Below are 19082 nucleotides of genomic sequence, written 5' to 3'. Positions count from 1 at the left end.
GCCGGATAGGCTTCCACCCATTTGCTGAAGGCACATACAATGACCAATACGTACTTCAAGCCTTGGCACCTCTCCAGTTGGATGTAATCCATCTGGAGGACCTCAAAGGGGTGGTCGGGGATCCCAAACCCTCCCCGGGGTACCACAGTTCCTTTCCCGGGGTTGTGTTGTAGGCAGATAAGGCACTGCTGGACTAGGCGTTTGGCTGAGTCGGGGATCTTGTTGTTGTGCCAGACTTTGGAAATGAGTTCAATCATAGGGGCAGAGCCTATGTGTGCAGGGGTGTGTGCCATTGTCAGTATGGGGATCAAATATGCATCAGGCAGCAACCATTTGTTCGTGTCTTTTGTCCGCCAGCAGCCGTCATCGTCCCTTAGACCCACCCGCGCCTACTCAGTCAATTCGTGTGGTGTGCTGGCCGATTGGATGTCCCTAATCGTTTCCCTAGCGTCGGTCCATTTTTCTGCTTGCGACCTGGTCACGTACATGCGTGTCGTTGCCCTATTCTCAGCTGTGGTTCGGGCAGTGATGTCGGCTAGTGCGTTTCCCTGTCCAACTAAATCTGTCACCTTCTTGTGTGCCTGGCATTTGATCACTGCTAATTGTTTGGGGAGAAGAACTGCTTCAATCAGGGCGGAGACTAAATCTCCGTGAAGGATGGGTGTACCGTGGGACGTCAGGAATCCCCTTTCCCTCCACAGGAGCCCAAAATGATGAACCACCCCGAAGGCGTACTGGCTGTCCGTGTAAATGTTTGCCGTGGTTCCTGCTGCTATGATACATGCTCGTGTGAGGGCAATTAGTTCTGCTGCCTGTGCGGATCGTTGTGTGATGCGAGCTGTTTCAACTACTGTTCGAGCTGTCGTCACCGCATAGGCAGCAGAAGTGGTGCCGTCTGGGAGTTTGATACAAGAGCCATCTACCCATAGTTCTCCATCAGGATCTGTAAAAGCAATGTCTCGGAGGTCAATTCTATTCCTAGTCTGTTCGTCCGTGAGGGTCACACAGTCGTGTATAGGGGGCACATCGGGGTCATTTTCGGGCAAGGGTAACAGTGTAGCAGGATTCAATGTCGTGCATCTCTTCAGGGTGATGTGGGGTGCGAGTAGAGTCAATTCGTACCCTGTCAGTCGTGCACTAGTCAGGTGTTGAGTCTTGGTCTGGTTCAAAAGGGTGTCAACTGCATGGGGCACTAATACCGTGAGAGAGTTTGAAAGCACAATTCCCTCACTCTGGCGGATAGAGACAGCAGCAGCGGCTACTGCTCGAAGGCAGGCAGGTAGAGCTCTGGCGACTGGATCAAGAGTGGCAGAGAAGTGGCACAAGGGCGTTGTTTGGCGCCGATGGGCTGAGTTAGAACAGACAATGCGCATCCCTCCCTTTCGTGAGTGAAGAGGGAGAAGGGCTTGGAGTAATCTGGTGTTCCTAGAACGGGTGCCGAGCAAAGGGCATCCCGCAACTCCTTAAAGGATGCTTGGCATTCGGGAGTCCAAGGGAGTGGGAACGGAACATCTTTGGCCAACAGGGAAAGTAGGGGTTTTATAATGAGACTGAAATTTGGTAACCATTGTCGGCAGAAAGAAGTAAGGCCCACTAATGAACGGACTTGCTTCTGTGTTTTTGGAATGGGGGTGTCTAGGATGGTTTGGATTCGGTCGGGCGTAAGTTTCCTCCCTTCTTTGGACAAGAGATGGCCTAGGTATGTTACTTGGGGCTGGCAGAACTGCAGTTTCTTTTTGGAGACTTTGTGGCCATTTTCCGCAAGAAAGTGCAAGAGTTGGATAGTGGCTGTGATTGCAAGTGGAGTGGTGTCGGCCGCCAAAAGGATATCATCGACATATTGGATCAACACCACTCCATCTGGTAGCTGGAAGGCGTCCAGCTGTCTTTTGAGGGCCTGGCTGTAAATGCTGGGACTTTCAGTGTAGCCCTGGGGAGCTCTACAAAATCGGTATGAACGGTTTTTTAAAGTGAAGCCGAAGAGATAACGGCTGTCTGGATGGATGGGGATAGAGAAAAATGCATTTTTAAGATCAATAACGGTGAAGGTGGTGGCAGTGGACGGGATGAGAGTCAGAATGGTGGCGATGTCTGAGACTACGGGGTACTGTGGCACCACCACTCTGTTGACTTCTCGCAGGTCGATGATGAAGCGGTACGCTTTTTCATCTCCCTCACCTTGCTTCTTAACAATGGGTAGGATAGGGCTATTGCAGACATTACTAACCACTTCCTCTACCACTCCTGCGTCTACCAAGGACTGAATAATCGTTACCAATGCCTTCTCGCCTTCGGGCGATATCCGGTACTGTGGGAGTTTCAGGAGTATTGCATCAGGTCGAACAGTTATGTGTACAGGATCGATCATCATTCGTCCTACATCCGAGTCGTTTCTGGCCCATAGGTACAGGGGTAGGGTATCGAGCAAGGATAGGTCAGCATCTGCTATGGTGTACATATGTCGTGCGGGGTAAGGTCTGGACATGCTCGGGTTGTCGTACAGGATGACTCGGACTCCATCCGGGGAACACCTAATAGTAGCGCGGAAATGTTTCAATAAATCAATACCCATAATGGCGTCAGGGGAGTTGGAGGAGAGCAGAAACGTGGTGTCAGTGGGATTGTTTCCTAGGTCAAAGGAGATAGGTACCGACAGGGGATTAGTGGAGGGCGTTCCATCGAAACCTATCGAGGTAATGTGTGAGCCAGACAAGGGTGCCCTTGGAATCAGTCGTTTTGATAATACACTACGTGTCGCTCCAGTGTCTACCAAAAATGGAGACTTTGTACCCAGGACCTTAGCAGTGACGTAAGGACCTTGCTGGTCAACACAGAGCTCGACTGGATCCCTCCCTTGCCCCTGGCAGTCCTATGCAGAGTCGTGAGCATTGTTGCAGTCGGACTGTTGGCACTGATTCTGTCGGGGGCGGTCAAATGTGTTTGATCTGCCAGGTCGGTCATTGGTGGTGTCGCGGGTCTGCCCTCGTCCCTGCCCTCCAGTTTTTGGGCCAGTTGTCGTGTCCCTTGTCTCTTTACTTTTAATCATTTCTCGAAGGGCCAGGCATTGAGACTTCCAATGTCCAAATTCTTTGCAAAATGCACACTGGTTCTCATCGAGGTCGGTTCGTGGAGCGCCAGGTGTGGGGTTGCGGTCTCTAGGGGGCGAATTCCTAGGGGCGTTTGACTGGTAGTTTCCCCTATACCGTTCCCTTCCTGTAGTCACTTCACGTAATTGAGCAATCATCACTCGTTCCTTTAAGTCCTTTTTCTTTTTCTCATTCGCCCTCTCGTTCTCGTTCTTTTGGTGTTCATAATACAGAGCCATCTGAAAGATAGCTGCAGGTTTGGAGGCTCCCCAACTACTCTCACTCGTCTGTAACTTTTGGGAGACCTCTTGCGATAGCCCCATTACGTAGTTTTGCACGAATAGGTGTTGTCCGGTTGCGGTGGTCATGTCTTGGCCACTGTAGTCGGAGAAAACCGTCTCAAATCGGGAGAAGTATTCTGATACGTCCTCCTGAGGTTTCTGGCGGCAAGCCGTGACTACCGACCAGTCTACCTTCTTTTCTGGGATCAACGTCTTTAGCTTCTGCACTATTTTGTCGGGGAGTTCCAGTATGTCTTTTACAGGTTTCTTTCCGGGCTCTCGTTGCCCATCTAGTTCAGTGAGTTGTTTCCAGGTGTGTCCGAACAGATCTGTGTGGTCGGCTTTCCGGATTTGCTTCCACACATCAGCCGGCAGACACAACCCGAAAAACAAATCAATGTCCGATAGAGTCATTATGGTTGAGCCCAAGGCTGTGCCTAGTTCGGTATAAAATGCTGTAGGGTTCTTTCTTAAATCGGGCAGGGTTTGCCTAAAAGTTAAAATATCTTGCCGATCCCATGGTTGGTAAACCCAGTTGTACACAACCCTCCCTTTTGCATCTGCGTGGTTGATATCATCATTTGTTCCCTGACCTCTTGGGGGAACCCAGTAGGGGGCGGCTTCTCTGATAGGCATCATAGTGTTGGCTGCTTCTAATGGGGGCTCAATCGTCTCAGGGACTGTGATCTTAACCTCTGGTTTCTGTCCGCGAGGTGGCGGAAGACCTCAAGCGTTTGCATGAAGAGGTCCGTCACATCGCTCTCAGTCCCATCTCCAACATCGACCCTTCTATATAGAGTCGTCAGTTTTTCAGGACCCTTATTCTGGTACCTATCCTCATATGCGTTCAGGGTGTGGTAGCTGAACCGCAAAATGAAATGCCGTCTGTGACTACCGGCATGTGAATTATGAATATTCATCGTATATTCTTCGCTCTCCTTCCGTTCTACCAGGGTCTTTGCTATCTGGTCGATTCCATCCCGCTCATCTTTGCTCAACCTATTTGGTCTGGCTGTTAGCTGTTTGCCAGTCTCGAGTTCATCTGGTGTTGTTACCAATGCGGCTGGTGCGAAGGCCGTAAGAGCCGGGGCACTAGCGCTAGGGCTACCCACGCCTGCACTTTGAACTGGTGAGTGTTGTGCTAGAGGTTGGCAGGGAGCATATGGAGGGGGCATGTAGATAATTGGAGGACCGAGCAATAACTCGTCATTTGCCCGCTGTTTGGAGGGTATCTCCGGGTAGAGCGTAGGGGTGGTCCTGACAGGGCATTGGCCTGTCAGTCCTGATTCTTGTGTTTGTTTAACTTCCTCTCTTATTCTTATTTCTTCATCTAGTTCTTTTGCGGCCAGATGGGCTGCTTTTCGTAATTCTTTCACTATTTTTGCTTCTTCTCTTTTCCTTCGCTGTTCTGCTTCTTTGCGCCACATGCCAATACTATCGAGCATAGTGGGCGTTGCCTTGTTTATTTTTACAGCTGCTTCTAGTGTTTTTATTTTATTTTCATCAAAAGAACCTATCAGTGGCCACTGACTTTCAGGATCCTTTTTTGTATATTTATGCCATAACTTACTATAAGCTATAGCGACTAGTCCTTGCTTAGTAAACATGTCCTTATTAGGGGTGCCTTCCAGTGGAGCTGGATGGTTCATCTCTAATAAGCGGTCCGGGTTGATCCAACTACTAACCAATGGGGAGAAGATAGGCATGACGGGTTACAATGGGGGGCAAAAGCCTGCACTACCTATCTTTTCACTACTTGCAAAAACTGGACAGAATATTCTATTCTACGCTGTTTGCAAACAGAGAATACCTCCAGAAAGAACCAATTCCCAAACAGTCAATGTTCAGGCAAACAATCAATCAATGAGGAACGAAATAGGCACGACGTGTTAAAGGTTTGCGTTACCTACCCTTCACTATCGGCAAAGGGAGAGAGAATATTCCTATTCTTCCCCGTTTGCAGGCAGAGAAGATCCTTAAGAGAACCAACTTCGAACAATTCAATGCTCGATTCAAACAATCAATCAATGGGGAGAAAAATAGGCACGGCAGATTACAATGGGGGACAAAAGTCCGCGTTACCTATCCTTCACTATCTGCAAAGACTAAACAGAGTATGGCGACTCCGTGCTTGTTTGCAAATAGAGAATCTCTCAGAAACAATCAATAAGTAATACTAGTATTTTCAAACAATCAATCAATCAATTTCGCAATTTGTCGTGCGTCACGACCTTACCCGGACCGCATGGACAGTTTCTCGTCTTCCGCTTCCAGCGCCCGATCGTCCTCTACTCTCTGTTGCTATCGCGGCACTCCTGGTGGTTCCCAGTCAGGACCGTAGATCACTCGGGAGAGGTCTGCTCGGAATCAGTGAAGTTCAGATGATCGGCTGTCAGACGAGGGTCTATCGGACAGGAGCTCTCCCGATCGTTGCAGTCGTTCACTCTGTCGTCGGGACCTCTCCCACTGGATCCACGTGTCGCTGATGGGCCCCCCGTTTGGGACGCCAATTGATAAAGATCAATTCAAAGTGGTCAGGCGATTTCAGTAGATGTTTCCTAAATTAAATTTGCCCGGCGTAAAACGCCTCTAATACCATTCGAAGTTATTCAATAATGAGGCAGGCGCTGGAGACAGGAAGACAGGAAACAAGTTTTATTCCGACGGAGTAGAACACATCAGATCAGACAACAAGGTATCGTCTCGAGGTGCTCTCTCAGCCTCTTTGAGACCTGGTCTTTTATACACTGGTTTAAGACATGTGAACGTTCTTTATTACAACAAGGACATTGTGAAGTATGAGAACAACATCACCGGCACCCCCCCCCCCCCCCAGTTCCGGCCCCTTCCAACACATGACAACAGTAGAGGCCCTTTCCCCTCATATGATTGGGAGGGGCTATCACGCAGCTGAGTGTTCTGCCGATTCCTTTGGAATGTGTGCGCCTGATCGAATCTCAGGGGGTGGGGAGGTCATGATCAATAGTGGCTCCTTTCAGGAAAAGCGAGTGCATACAGTAGTGGGCAATAAACTGTATCCTCGGGCTAAAGGATGACCAGCGGTTCGTACAGGCAGTCGGGCTCAGAGGAAGGGGTCATCAAAGGAGGGGTATTCATGGACGGAAAGGAGGTGTTGGTCAGGCGCGGGGTGTGATTCCTTGAGACAGAGTCATGGGAGGGGAGGGTTCATGACTTGTGCATGTGAGTGCGGGGGCAGCCAGAGTGCGCGGGGAAGGCTTGCAAGGTTCAGGGAAGTGTGCTGACGGGCGATCGTGAACAGGGAGACCGTGGTATCTAAAATGGCTGTCGTGCATGTTCATACGTGAGTCTGCAAGATGGCGTAGATGATGTTTAGTACACGAACTAAAATTCCACAGTACTGTCTCGAAGTTTTATTACAATCTCCCTGTCTCTCCAGCAGTTCTAGGGGGTCCTCTGTGTGGACAAATAAAGCCGACGGTGTCTCGCGTGCTCCCTGCCGCCGGGACCCCAGCACAGAGCCCGGCAGCGCCAGCTTCCTTCCCGCTCTCCCAGCTCCCCCCGTTTCCAGCCCCCTCTGGCTGCCCGCGCCAGCCCCAACATTAGGATGCGGGCCTCTAGGCCATGGAAGCTCTTCAGCGCCTCGTGGATTGTGCTGAGAAAGATCCCCATGATGCCTGCCAGACACCAGATCTCAAAGAGTCTTCTGTATCTGGTGGTCTCTGGAGAACTAGACCCAGTCTTTTTGTGCAACCCTCCTATTTACCTCTTTCTTCTTCTGGTGGTCAACGTGTCTCGAGGCACAAGAATCGAGGTCGTGCACTCTAAATCATAAATTAAATGCAGTCTCTTCCTCTTGTGATCTGGGCTGTAGCGAGAGCTCTCTGTAAACACCCGCTCCATTGTCTCGGTATTTATAACGAGCAGAGCAACACTAAAAGAAGTTAGGCTCAGGACAACACGGGGGGGCCTCGCAGGGCTCCGGACATCGAGGGAGCCTTGCAGGCTCAGAGGAGTGACACCCTGCCACACGGAGGTATCATATGCCTGAGTAAAGCTGTAAGTCCTGAGGAAAGCTAGTTTAAAAGCAGGACTTAAAGGACTAGCCACTTGAGAGGTTAAACCAGCTGCACCTGTTGAGTAGTACTGGCGGGGCCTATATATGCACGACTGAGTGGCCATTCCATCTGTTAGGCAGGGAAAACGAGAAAAAAACAAGCATGAGCTTAAATACAAGCACTGATTCGTATATTGTAACTGCTGATTGCAATAGTGGCTAGTTACCATGGAGTTAGGGCTGCAAACATGGATGCTGAGTCACGCTTCACGCATAGATATCCTATGCGTGACTTCACGCATAGATATCCTATGCGTGAAGTGTGACTCATACATGTTTGCAGCCCTAACTCCATGGTAACTGGCATGTTGCGTGGACAGTAAGAGAGTGATAATGGGTTGGACAGAGAGGAGTGTAGAAGAGATAGAGGTGGGGTGCAGAGGACACCCTCAGAGCTGCTTCCCTGTTGGCGAAGGATACCGCAATGGAAGGCCCTGACCCCACAAGCCACCTGAGGTGGGCGTACAAAGCTGAGATAACAATTTGTCTGTGATTTCTGTTTATTTACATACAATATTCATGTCACTGTCTTTTATAAAATGGCACACTAAAGCTGGAAGAATAACCATTTACGAGTAAATGTCTAAATCATTTCAACACTCGAAATACAAAAATAACAAGTAATGTTCTGTTTTTCTGCACATTTTCCTGAAGGAGAAGTTTTAGAAATGTACTCCATTCACATTGATAAATCACACCTGAGACCATTGTTCACTTCCCAACTGTAGAGAATACCCTATTTCTGAACCAATGTCGACAGCAATTTGCATCCGATGCCGCTTCTCTTTCAAAATGGAGGAACTAACTTTCTTTTTATCTCAAAAACATTTATCTGTGGTCTGTCACTTCTGAGAAGTAATGTTAGAAGCCCTGTTGATGGGGCCAAGCCTCCGCTTACCTTCTGTAATGTCAGGGTCGTAGAAGCCAGGTCGTCTCTTGAAGCGGCTGGGAAACACTGCAAAAGTACCTGAGGCTCCCATGTAGGCACTGTGGGGGGAAAAAGGCCTGGTTTACAGCACTGGACTGAAGACATGAGAGAAGAAGACACATCCACCACCCTTTGGACTTTCAAGGATAAGAGTGAATTCTAAGGTATAGCAATCCTCACCACCCATCCAGGCTCTAGAAGACCCCCAGCCATACACAGGCACTCTGAAACCAGGATTATGCCACAATAGCTCTGTTCTGATCAGACCTGCCCAGTTAAGTCATCCAAAGGGTACTGTTCTCTTCATACCTTTATACAAGAAAGCCAAAGGTATGATTCATTTATTTTCTTATTTTACATTCCAGCTCATTCCTTCCTTCCTGAAGTTAGCTATTCATTTTATTCTTCCAGTATCCCCTCGATTTATTAGCGCTTCCCTCTCACTCCTACATTTCCTTACTCTGTTTTCTCCTGTTCATGCCTCTCTTCCTTCTGTCACCTTTATTTACCCTATTTATTCATCCTTAACATTCTCTTACTTCTTCTCTTCAGTCATTCTTTCAATACAGTCCCTCCTCCTCTTAGTATCTCCCTCTTTGTTTTTTATCTTTCCTCTGTGTCCTTCATATGCCTTTATTCATTCAAGCAACAAATGGTTCTTTTCCTTTGTTTCTCCTTCTTTCTTTGTTCTTTTCCTCTACAAGCATATTATTTTATTTGATTCAAATGACTTTTGTAGCATGATCCACAAGAAAGAGAAGTAAATTGAACAATGCGTTGAAATGGATAAAACATAGAGGCCACCAATGCTGCCCTTTTTGTCAGTCACTTTCTCTTTTTTCTTCTATTTCTTCCTTCTGCCCCTCACTCTTTGCTTCTTTATTCCAATCAGTTTATTATATGTTAGTTGACTATGTTTTTGTATGAAGGTGGGCTACATATTTACCATCAACATTTTTTGTTTAGTGGAATAGGATAGGCTTACAATTATGAATATTCCCTGGGTGGTTACAGTTTATAATATTTTCACCATTGAATGATGAGAAATGATTGTGATTTCTGGCCATATCTGTCAGTAACACCATATTCTTTCCTAATATGGAGAAGGGGCAATATTCCACAAAAACTTCGAGCTGGACTTCAAATGTTGTTTTCTGATGGATACATCTGCCTGTGGATTTCTCATCTTTTGAATTACCCCATGTGCAGCATTCCACAGAACCTTTCTCCACAGCTCTCCCACATCGACGAGGACGTGACAATTGGAACGGCTCTGCACGCGACTCCGTGTGATGTCATCGGAGCCATAAAAACAACTCCGCGTGCTGACATCAGTTTCCTTTTTTCTGCGCCGTCGACGCGTAACGTTCTTTATTTTCCAGGGCTCTCCATTTCTGGTGTTTCATTGCTGCAAGTCCTGAAATTGTAGCTGTGACATGGCTGCCCAGAAGAAGTCCGGTTTTAAACCTTGCAAGGAATATGGGGGTCATATGTCTATCACTGACCCCATGAAGATTGTCTTTTGTGCCTCTTGTCGGACCACGATGTCGAGGGGTGGTCTTCATGCTGACTCATGAATCCGAAGGCCCCGAAAGAGATGGAGGCAAAATTGTTTATGGCCAAGGTGAAGAGACAGAAGAGGGGCCAGAAAAGAACAAGATCCAAGTCCAAGTCGCCGACTCCACATACCTCAAAGTCACTGAGGAAGCACCAAAAGAAGCGGGGTCATGGATCCAGACATTGTTCGTCTTAGGATAAGTCACCAAAGTCAGGGTAGCCAGAACTCCAGCGTCACCGCAAGGATGAAGTCTCTCCTTCCGCTTCGCCTCAGGTGACTCTTCGGCGCCCAGAGAAGCGACGCCTCTGGCCTATCCATCCCCGGCTCCTGTGTCACCGGCGCTGCAACCAGAGCCAGTCAAACAGCTTCCTTAAGCTGTCTCTGAACCGGTGGTACCGGATCTGTACCCACCCTTTCTGCCTCCAAGTCCGGTCCTTCTCATTTCTTGAATGCAATGTACGGCATGTTTGCCAGTGTGGCTAACCCTGCTGGTGCCCCAATTGGGACCACTTTCGTTCAACCTTGGAGGTTTGCCACCTCATTTTACACAGGCACCATTCATGCCTATGACCCCGGGACGTCGGCCTCTCCCAACGCCAATGTTCTTGACGCCAATGCATTCCCTCGAAGGAAGAGTGCAGTTGGAGTGTTCGCCGGTGCCGTCCGCCTTTGGTCAGGCGCCGACTTGGCCTCGTCCAGCGCCTTCCGCTTTTCCTGTGGAGCCTCCATTGACGCCAGTGCCGCAGTCACCGGCGCCGCGCCTGGCGCCACCGGTACCCAGGATGAGATCCCCGAAGGGGGGCGCGGAGACTGCTGGAGGAGGAAGAATTTCAGGAGCAGCAGGAAGAGGCTGAAGAGGGGGACATTATTGACCCTGTGCAGGAATTTGAGGTTCTGCTGGAGGCTAGTGGTTTGGACACATCTCCAGAGTGAGAGCTCTCTTCACTGAAAGGCCTTCCATTGCAAGAGGTTTCCTCGTACCATTCCATAATAAGGAAGGCAGCTGATCTGCTGAACTTACCTTTACCAAATGCAAAGATAAAGTCAAAACATTTTAACAGAGGTGCTTCATTTTCCTTCTTCTACATCGGAGCTTCTGCTTCCATTTAATGATGCTTTGACCAAGCCCATTTTCGAGGTTTGGCAGAGGCCAATGACTGCCCCTGCAGTGTCCAGATCAGTTGCAAGGAGATATAAGGTGGCACCTGGAGATCCAGCTTTCCTTTCCACTCACCAGTCTCCTGTGAGCTTGGTTGTCTAGGCACCAGGCTCTACTAAGCAGTCTACAGTCTCTTTCCCAACCTCGCCTGGAGATAGAGAATCTAAGAGGATGGAGCAATCAGCTAAAAAGGTGTTTTCTTCAGCCAGGATCGCTATGAAATCCACAAACGCACTGTGCCTGCTGGGTAGATATATTCATGCTCTGATGGATTCTGCAAAAGAGGTGATCCCCAAGCTTCTGGAGAACCTTCAGGGCCATTTTGCGGCTATACTATCAGACACGCAAGCTGCGCCCCGTCAAGTCATACAATCAGGGCTGGATGCAGCTGACTCTGTTACTAAAGTTATGGGTTCCTCAGTGGCAACCAGGAGGCACACCTAGCTAAGGTAGTCTGGGTTTTCATCAGATGTAAAGGCCATCCTATTGGACTTCCCTTTAGATGGCTCTCGTCTGTTTGGTACCAAAGCAGACTCTGCGCTACAGCGCTTCGGATAGTAGAGCCACAACGAGATCATTGGGTCTACAGTCCCAGCCCAGAGGTTTTGGGTACCACAGATTTCGCAGGTTTGGCAAGACTCCTTCCTTTCAAGCCAGGGAGCAGCAGGCGAACCTTCTGTATAGGTTATACAGAGGAAATGGTAGAGGTTGCCTGCGAGGCACAGTTCGGCAGCAAGTTTCCTCCTCTCCTGTTCCCCCAACTGGAACAGGAGAGAAGATCCTAGATCTAGATCCTTCATCCTGGTGCATGTTGGTCCTGAGAGAGGTCGGGTTTCCCATTTTCAATGAAATTAGAGATCTATTACATCAGATCTCTGGTTTTTGAATCTCGTAGAAAATGGGTATGCCCTTCCCTTCCGGAAGTTTCTCCCTCCTTTCCCCCCTCGTCAGGGATGGTGCTCAGAGGACCACCTGTTGTTTTTGCAGCAGGAGGTTCTGTCTTTGCTACAGAAGGGTGCGATTGCGGTTGATCCGGAGCAGGAAAGGGGTCAGTTTTGTTACTCCTGATACTTCCTGATCCCCCAGAAGGACGGATGATTGAGGCTGATCCTAGAGCTCAGGATCTAGAATTTTTATCTCAAGCAGGAGAAGTCCAAGATGTTGACCCAGGCTCAGGTTCTTCTGGTGCTGCAGCAGGAAGACTGGATGGTGTTGATCCATTTGCAGGATGCTTATTCTCACATTCCTATCCTGAAGTCTCATCGGAAGTATCTCCGTTTTACAGTGGGATCTCAACACTACCAGTGTGCGGTCCTTCTGTTCAGTCTTACATCCGCACCACAAGCCTTCACAAAGGTGATGGCGGTGGTAGCAGCACATTTCAGAAGATCCGGGTTCCTGTTTTCCCCTATCTGGACGACTGGCTGCTCATAGCAGGGTCGCCGGAGATGGTGCTGCGTCACTTGCAAGTAACAACGCGTCTGTTGTTCGAAATAGGTTTTTCGATAAACAAACTCAAATCTCACCTTGTGCCCTCTCAGGGCAACCTGCTCATAGGGGCAGTACTGGACACTACTGTGAGTCGTGCCTTCCCGCCTCCACAGAGGGTTCTAGACTTCCAGGCTATGATTCCGTTTTTTTTAAATGGAGTGGCTGTTCCATTCCTGAAGGTCTGGCACTTGCTTCGTCTGTTTGCTTCCTGCATACTGTTGGTCAACCATACACGCTGGCACATGAGGTCACTCCATTGGTGCCTCCGCAGGCAGTGGTTTCAACACAGCGGAGATCTCAAGGAGGTGGTCAGAATCTCCAGAGACACTGAAGCAGGGCTGTTATGGGGGAGTGTTCCGGTCAACCAGTCTCAAGGGAAGCCCGTTTAAACCTCATTTCTCCGGTGGCCACAGTGATAACAAATGCCTCCACTCTAGGGTGGGGAGCACATCTGGGGGATCTGGAGGTCAAAGTCCTTTGGTTCTCAGACGAAAGATTGTTTCACATCAATCTTCTAGAATTGCATGCAATGCATTTGGCTCTCAAGGCCTTTCTTTCCTCCCTTCACGGTCAGTCGGTTCAGGTCTTGACGGACAACACTACAGCAATGTGGTACATCAACAAACAGGGAGGAGTAGGGTTGCATCGTCTTTGCAGAGAGGCTTTGCGACTTTGGTCCTGGGCTCAGGACCATCAGATTTGCGTGATAGCGAATCATCTGGCCAGAATGCTGAATGTGCGTGTGGACAGTCTCAGTCGGCAGTACTCGGCCGATCACGAGTGGCGTCTTCATTCGGAGGCGGTCCTTCACATTTTCAGAATGTTGGGGATTCCTCGATTGGACCTGTTTGCCACTCACAAGAATGCGCACCGCCCTTCGTTCTGCAGCTTCCAGTATCCAATGCGGGGAGCATCGGGGACACGTTTCAGTTGGATTGGGGCTCACACTTTCTTTACGCTTCCTCCCATATCCTTGATTCCTCAGGTTCTGAGGAAGGTTCGCCAAGACCGAGCCCAAGTCCTATTGATTGCCCCAGATTGGCCAAGAAGGGTATGGTTAGCAGACCTTATTTACCTCTCATCGCACCCTCCGCTCCGTCTCCCTCTCGGGGCAGACCTCCTCTTGCAGGGGCAGGTTCTACACCCCCACCTCCAGAACCTGCACCTTCATGCCTGGAGATTGAACGGGGCAACCTGAGCTCTTTCTCTCTCCCACCGGATGTTATTTTATCAGTCAGAAGACAATCCATCAAATATGTGTATTTCGGTAGGTGGGCTAGGTTTGTAAAATAGTGTGGAGAGAGATCGATTGATCCCTTACGAGCCCATTTGTCTGATTTTCTCAGTTTTTCTCTTTCCCTAGCTCAGCAGGGTTGTGCAGTAGCAACGGTCAAAGGCTACTTGTGTACGTTGTCGGCCTTTCTCTGCTTTCCAGACCAACCCTCTTTATTTAAATCTCCCATAGTCATGAGGTTCGTTAAGGGCCTCACTAATAGGTTTCCTCCCACTGCCATTGTCATGCCTCAGTGGGATTTAAATTTAGTTCTTTCTTTATTGATGGGGTCTCCCTTTGAGCTCCTACATAGTTGTCCCTTGGGATTCCTGGCGTTTAAACAATATTTCTGGTTGCAGTTACTTCCGCCAGCAGGGTTAGTGAGCTGCAGGCCTTTAGCTCTAAGCCCCCATTTACCTCATTTCATGCAGACAAGATGGTTCTTAGAACCAGAGCTGCTTTCCTGCCTAAGGTGGTCACTCCCTTCCACCAAGGTCAATCTATCATGTTACCCACATTCTGTCCTCACCCTTCAAAGGAGGAGGAGAGACTTCACCGCCTGGACTCTAAGAGGGCAGTCAGCTTCTATCTGGATAGGACTAATGACTTCAGGTTGGACAACCAACTCTTCATTGGTAACGTGGGCAAAATGAAGGGCAAGGCTGTCCACAAGAGAACACTTTCCAGGTAGATCATCCTCTGCATCAAGATCTGCTACACCTTGGCCAAGAAGTAGCCTCCTGAAGGTATGCAAGCTCATTCCACTTGAGCTATGCCTTCTTCTTCAGCGTTAGCTGGAGGTGACTCTGTTGTAGACATCTGCAAGGCGGCAACTTGGGCCTCCTTCCACACTTTTGTGAAGCATTATTGCTTAGACTTGGAGGTGAGACGGGACAGCCACTTTACACATTCTATGCTGCAAGAGTTTTTGCTATAAGTAGGCAGGCACCCTCCTCCGAGAGCAGGACTGCTTGAGGATTCAATTAGAAAGGTGAGGAATCCATAGTCAGATGTATCGTTCAGAAGAACAATTTACTTACCTTCGGCAACGCTTTTTCTGGTGGATACAGTATCTGCCTGTGGATTCCTCAGTGATCCACCTGCCTTGCCATTGCCTGCCTACTTATACCGAAAAATAATGTGATTCATGCATTTCATTATGATATAATTGAAATTATGTGGTATTTGTTACTAGGAAATGTCTATGTTTTAGAATTTCCAGATTTGTTCTTGATTTCTATGTTCTGTGTATACTTGTGGAAGTGTTGCTTCACCCGTTTGCCTCAAAGTCACACAAAAAAGGGGTGGAACTGACGTCAGCACGCTGACAAGGTGTTTTTATGACTCCGATGACGTCACGCGGAGTCGCGGGCGGAGCCGTTCCACTGTGATGTCCTCCTCGACATTGGAGAGCTATGGAGAAAAGTTTCTGTGAAATGCTGCACATGGGGTAATTCAAAAGGTGAGGAATCCACAGGCAGGTACTGTATCCATCAGGAAAAGCATTACCGAAGGTAATCAACTTGTTCGTTTGGGATGTCTCAAGGTTTCAGAGAAGTTGGTTGTTTCTGAAACTTACAGCTGTTGACAATTCTTTCTTGACTACTCTGGACAGTTGTTGCTGTCATAATTGTAGGCCAACTATTGATTTATCAAGTTGCTCCAACCTACTAATGATGCCAATCCAGAAACAGTGGGCCTGAATCACAAACTGCATTTTGTAGTATGTAAAGTAGTACTACAATAGTACTACTTACAATAAAAAAATGTACTTCACAAACCTAAAGGTGGAGATCTCTATCTTCACCTCACCTGTGTTTTCTGTGTGAAGATCTTCACATGTAAGTTTACTATGTAATAGTATATGTGGGAGGGACTGGGGGATGGGTGGGAATATGGGGAATATCTACTACAAAATGGAAGAGTATAGAGCAAAGTAAAGAGTGGGCTTAGGGATTGCCAGGCTACTACAAACACCCACCCACAAAAAAGTAAGCCCATTGTGATTCACAAACTACACTTCTAAAGTTACTGCAGACCTAAAGGTGTTGAAACAGTAGTTAATATACTCCAGCCCAAACATTAAGTAAGTCAAACACCACAGATGGTGCAAATATAAGTAGATACAAGGGAGAGGGGTACGGAAAAGTCCAAAATCTGGCAATATCTCTCTTAGTAAAATTGTGCCCATCGCAATGACGGTGCGATCTCCTCTGGCACCCTCCACATCCTCCATAATACCCAACAATGCCATCTGCGGCGAGAGACCTAACAATATCCCTAGCACATGTGAAAAGAAGCCCTCTGAAAAACCTCAATGATGTAACATTCCCATTCCACATGAAAAAAATGGGTGCACTCTACAAAACAATGTAAAAACACTGGTGTCTCTAGACCACCCACACGCCACAGATGGAGTGGTGTGAGGTAGGCTATGTGGAGGTAATTAAGTTGGATACATTGAAGTCTTGACGAAATGATTAGCACCCTAGGGGACATACATGCATCTCTCCAGTCTGAGTCATCTAGTGGACCCAGCTAACCCTCCCATTGGGCTTATAAGTCTGAGAAAATATCTGGAGAATTGTTCACCAAGGTTTTGTATAGTTGTGATATCCCACCTAACCCAGTGGGGCCCATGAGAATCTTGGCCTCGAGAGTGTTAAACTCAGGGACCTCGCCAAGAGCATTTTGATGTTGGTCAAGGGCCTGACGGAGCTCCAGGTATCGAAAGAATTGGGATCTGTGTAGGTAATATTCTGGTTGGAGCACTTGAAACAGTGTCAAATAGGGCCCATGCCAATTGTCACCAAATGTAGAAATACCAATACTGTCCTATTTGTCAAACCCCTTAAGGGAGGAGCACATAACATTTTACCACATTTAATACATATTAAATAAAAACAGAACTGTTGCTGTGTGTGGGAACTGTTTTAAAATAGTCTTTGAGAAATCATTTATAAATTACATATATTTAAATTATTTAATAAATGTTTAATTTAATGTGTTAATGTGCTGTGAAATGTTTTATTGTATTAGTTTGATGATAATATATATTTTACATTATTTTACATTTATATTTTATATTAAAGTATATAATATTTATTAAAGAGTAAGAAACTTTAACCACTTTCCATATACTTTCACATGGAGAGGAATGGTGTCAGCAACGGTGGTTGAGATCTCTACCTATGTGTAAAGATTTACTGGTGGTATCTTTACACTTGTATAGTCACTCTTAGATGTCTCCACCCCTTCTTCCCCGTCGAACAGAAGCGGTGGAGACAGTAAATCTACACTGAAGTGTAAATTTACATTCAGAAATAGTGAACAGGACAACACTCTAGATTACATGTAGGTACCAGAGCAGATTTCCATGTGAGTAAATTTACACGTGCGAATTGAACTTCGTGAATAGGCCCAAGCCCAAAAAATGCCCTACATATTCAACCGTATCAGAAATGGCACTGGGCGTACGAGTGAGGCAAGCAAGCATAGTAGTTATTCAGGGGCACTGCTTCCCCCGAGGGAATTCTGAAATGTCTTTTCTTCCTTCCCTCCTTAAATCTTTCCACTTTTTGTCTTGCCTATCCTTCTTTTCTTGAGTCTTATTTGATTTTTTCCATCTTGCTTTCCTTTGTGTTTCCATCCTTTCTGTACTTTTTTCATATATCCTTGCATCCTTCTGTCTTTATCCATCCATCCCTCTAACCTTCTTTCTTTTTATCTATCCTCCCTTTGACTCATTCTGGTTCATTGCTCTTCTTTTTACCCACCCATCCCTCACTCTGTCCATCCACACTTCTTTTTACCATTCATTCATCCCTCCATTTTCCCTCCCTCCTTAATCCATCATCCATTCTTTCCTCCCTCTTCCTATCCATCCATTCATCAATCCATTCATCTTTTCTTTATCCACCCTTCCATCTTCACATCCATCCTCCTCCCCACTCCATCCATCCCTCGCTGCATGCGTCCATCCATCCACCCATCTGCTCTCCATGCTTCTCTCCATCCATTCTTCTCTCCATTTCTCCCTCCTTCCATCCTCTTATTCTTCCATTGCTTGTGTTAGTATTAATAAACTTCAATCAAAAGCAAAGGAACTATAAACACAAATGTAAATGTTTTGTGTTACTCGGAACCGGACATTGGAACCCACTCCCCGCTCAAGCTTCTTAGGTGAGAGATTCATGATGCCCCTGGACTCCAGTGTCTCGATAAAGAGCGAGCTTCATACTACCAAGTTGCTATTGGATAAGTTCCTCGATGGCTTAGCATGCCACAGTTATGAGCTTCACTCACCTAGATGTGGGTCTCTCATTAGTCTATGTAAAGGGTGTGTTCCCCAGACCATGTCTATTTGATCTGATGTTGATCAGTTTAATTATAGTCTCCAGGCTCTTTGTCTGGAGCCTGATTAAACTTTGTGTTTTAATATCCCAAATGTGAGGAGGCCTTTTGGTGCCTTGCTCTCTTGCCTCTGCAACCCTGTTCTTTTGATCCATAGCTGCTGCATCCTTTGCCTGTTGGTTTACATCTCTCTTCTGTAGCAGCATTTCAATCAGTTGCCTTTGGATGTGGTTGGAGCTGGCATCGTCTGTGCCTCGGTTGCAGAGCTGCAAGTAGGTTGCTCTTCTCAGTTTTCGTGTTGTTTGGTGCAGCTTTTTACCTACTTTTGGAGGTGCACTTGGAATATATTATTTGTAGCTAGTGCAAAGTGAGATAAACGTTCCCTGCACGCCATAGGTGGTGCTGGTTTATATTTGTCAGCTGAAGAGTGAAGCCGCTGGTAGGGCAAGAAAGAACGTGCAGCACATCGACTGAGCCATATTGAATGATTAGCGGTGGAAGGTTTTTCCCATTTAAAAACAGTTTCCAGGCCTGTGGATGTTTTACCTCGAGGTGGCTTCCAGTGCAACCGTGGCAGCTACCTTATGATAAAACTCTGTGCTGACACGTTTGCCATACCCAGGCGCCATATTGAAATAGCTGTCATAACCTGGGTATTGCGAATATATCCCCCGAAGTCGAGGTACATTTCCTGTATCTACATTACAAGTGGCCCTAAGGTACTGTGGGTTTATTCAGTAAACTCTGGGGCACATGGGGCTCTCTGTGCAGTTCCTCCAACATACTGGGCTGCGTTCTGGCATCATTTTTGCTGGTGTCATGCCTCCCTCATGACATTGTCGATGGCACGTAAGAGC

At 47.5% G+C, this 19082-nt stretch overlaps 2 protein-coding genes across 33 annotated transcripts in view; one reads left to right on the top strand and one right to left on the bottom strand.

The window, feature by feature from the left end:
- LYL1 (LYL1 basic helix-loop-helix family member) overlaps nt 1-19082 on the bottom strand; it is a 266752-nt gene that overhangs the window by 123416 nt on the left and 124254 nt on the right. Inside the window, exon 3 of the mRNA XM_078684638.1 lies at nt 8362-8450. Within this exon, the coding sequence (XP_078540764.1) occupies nt 8362-8450 (89 nt within the window). The remainder of the gene's footprint in view (nt 1-8361; nt 8451-19082) is intronic.
- Nucleotides 1-19082, top strand: part of NFIX (nuclear factor I X) — a 5476577-nt gene that overhangs the window by 5381955 nt on the left and 75540 nt on the right. The gene's annotated exons all lie outside the window — the stretch shown is intronic.

This window comes from Lissotriton helveticus, chromosome 1_1 (genome assembly GCF_964261635.1).
Source record: "Lissotriton helveticus chromosome 1_1, aLisHel1.1, whole genome shotgun sequence".
In the NCBI taxonomy this organism is placed as follows: domain Eukaryota; kingdom Metazoa; phylum Chordata; class Amphibia; order Caudata; family Salamandridae; genus Lissotriton; species Lissotriton helveticus.
This window is presented reverse-complemented; position numbering and strand designations above follow the sequence as displayed.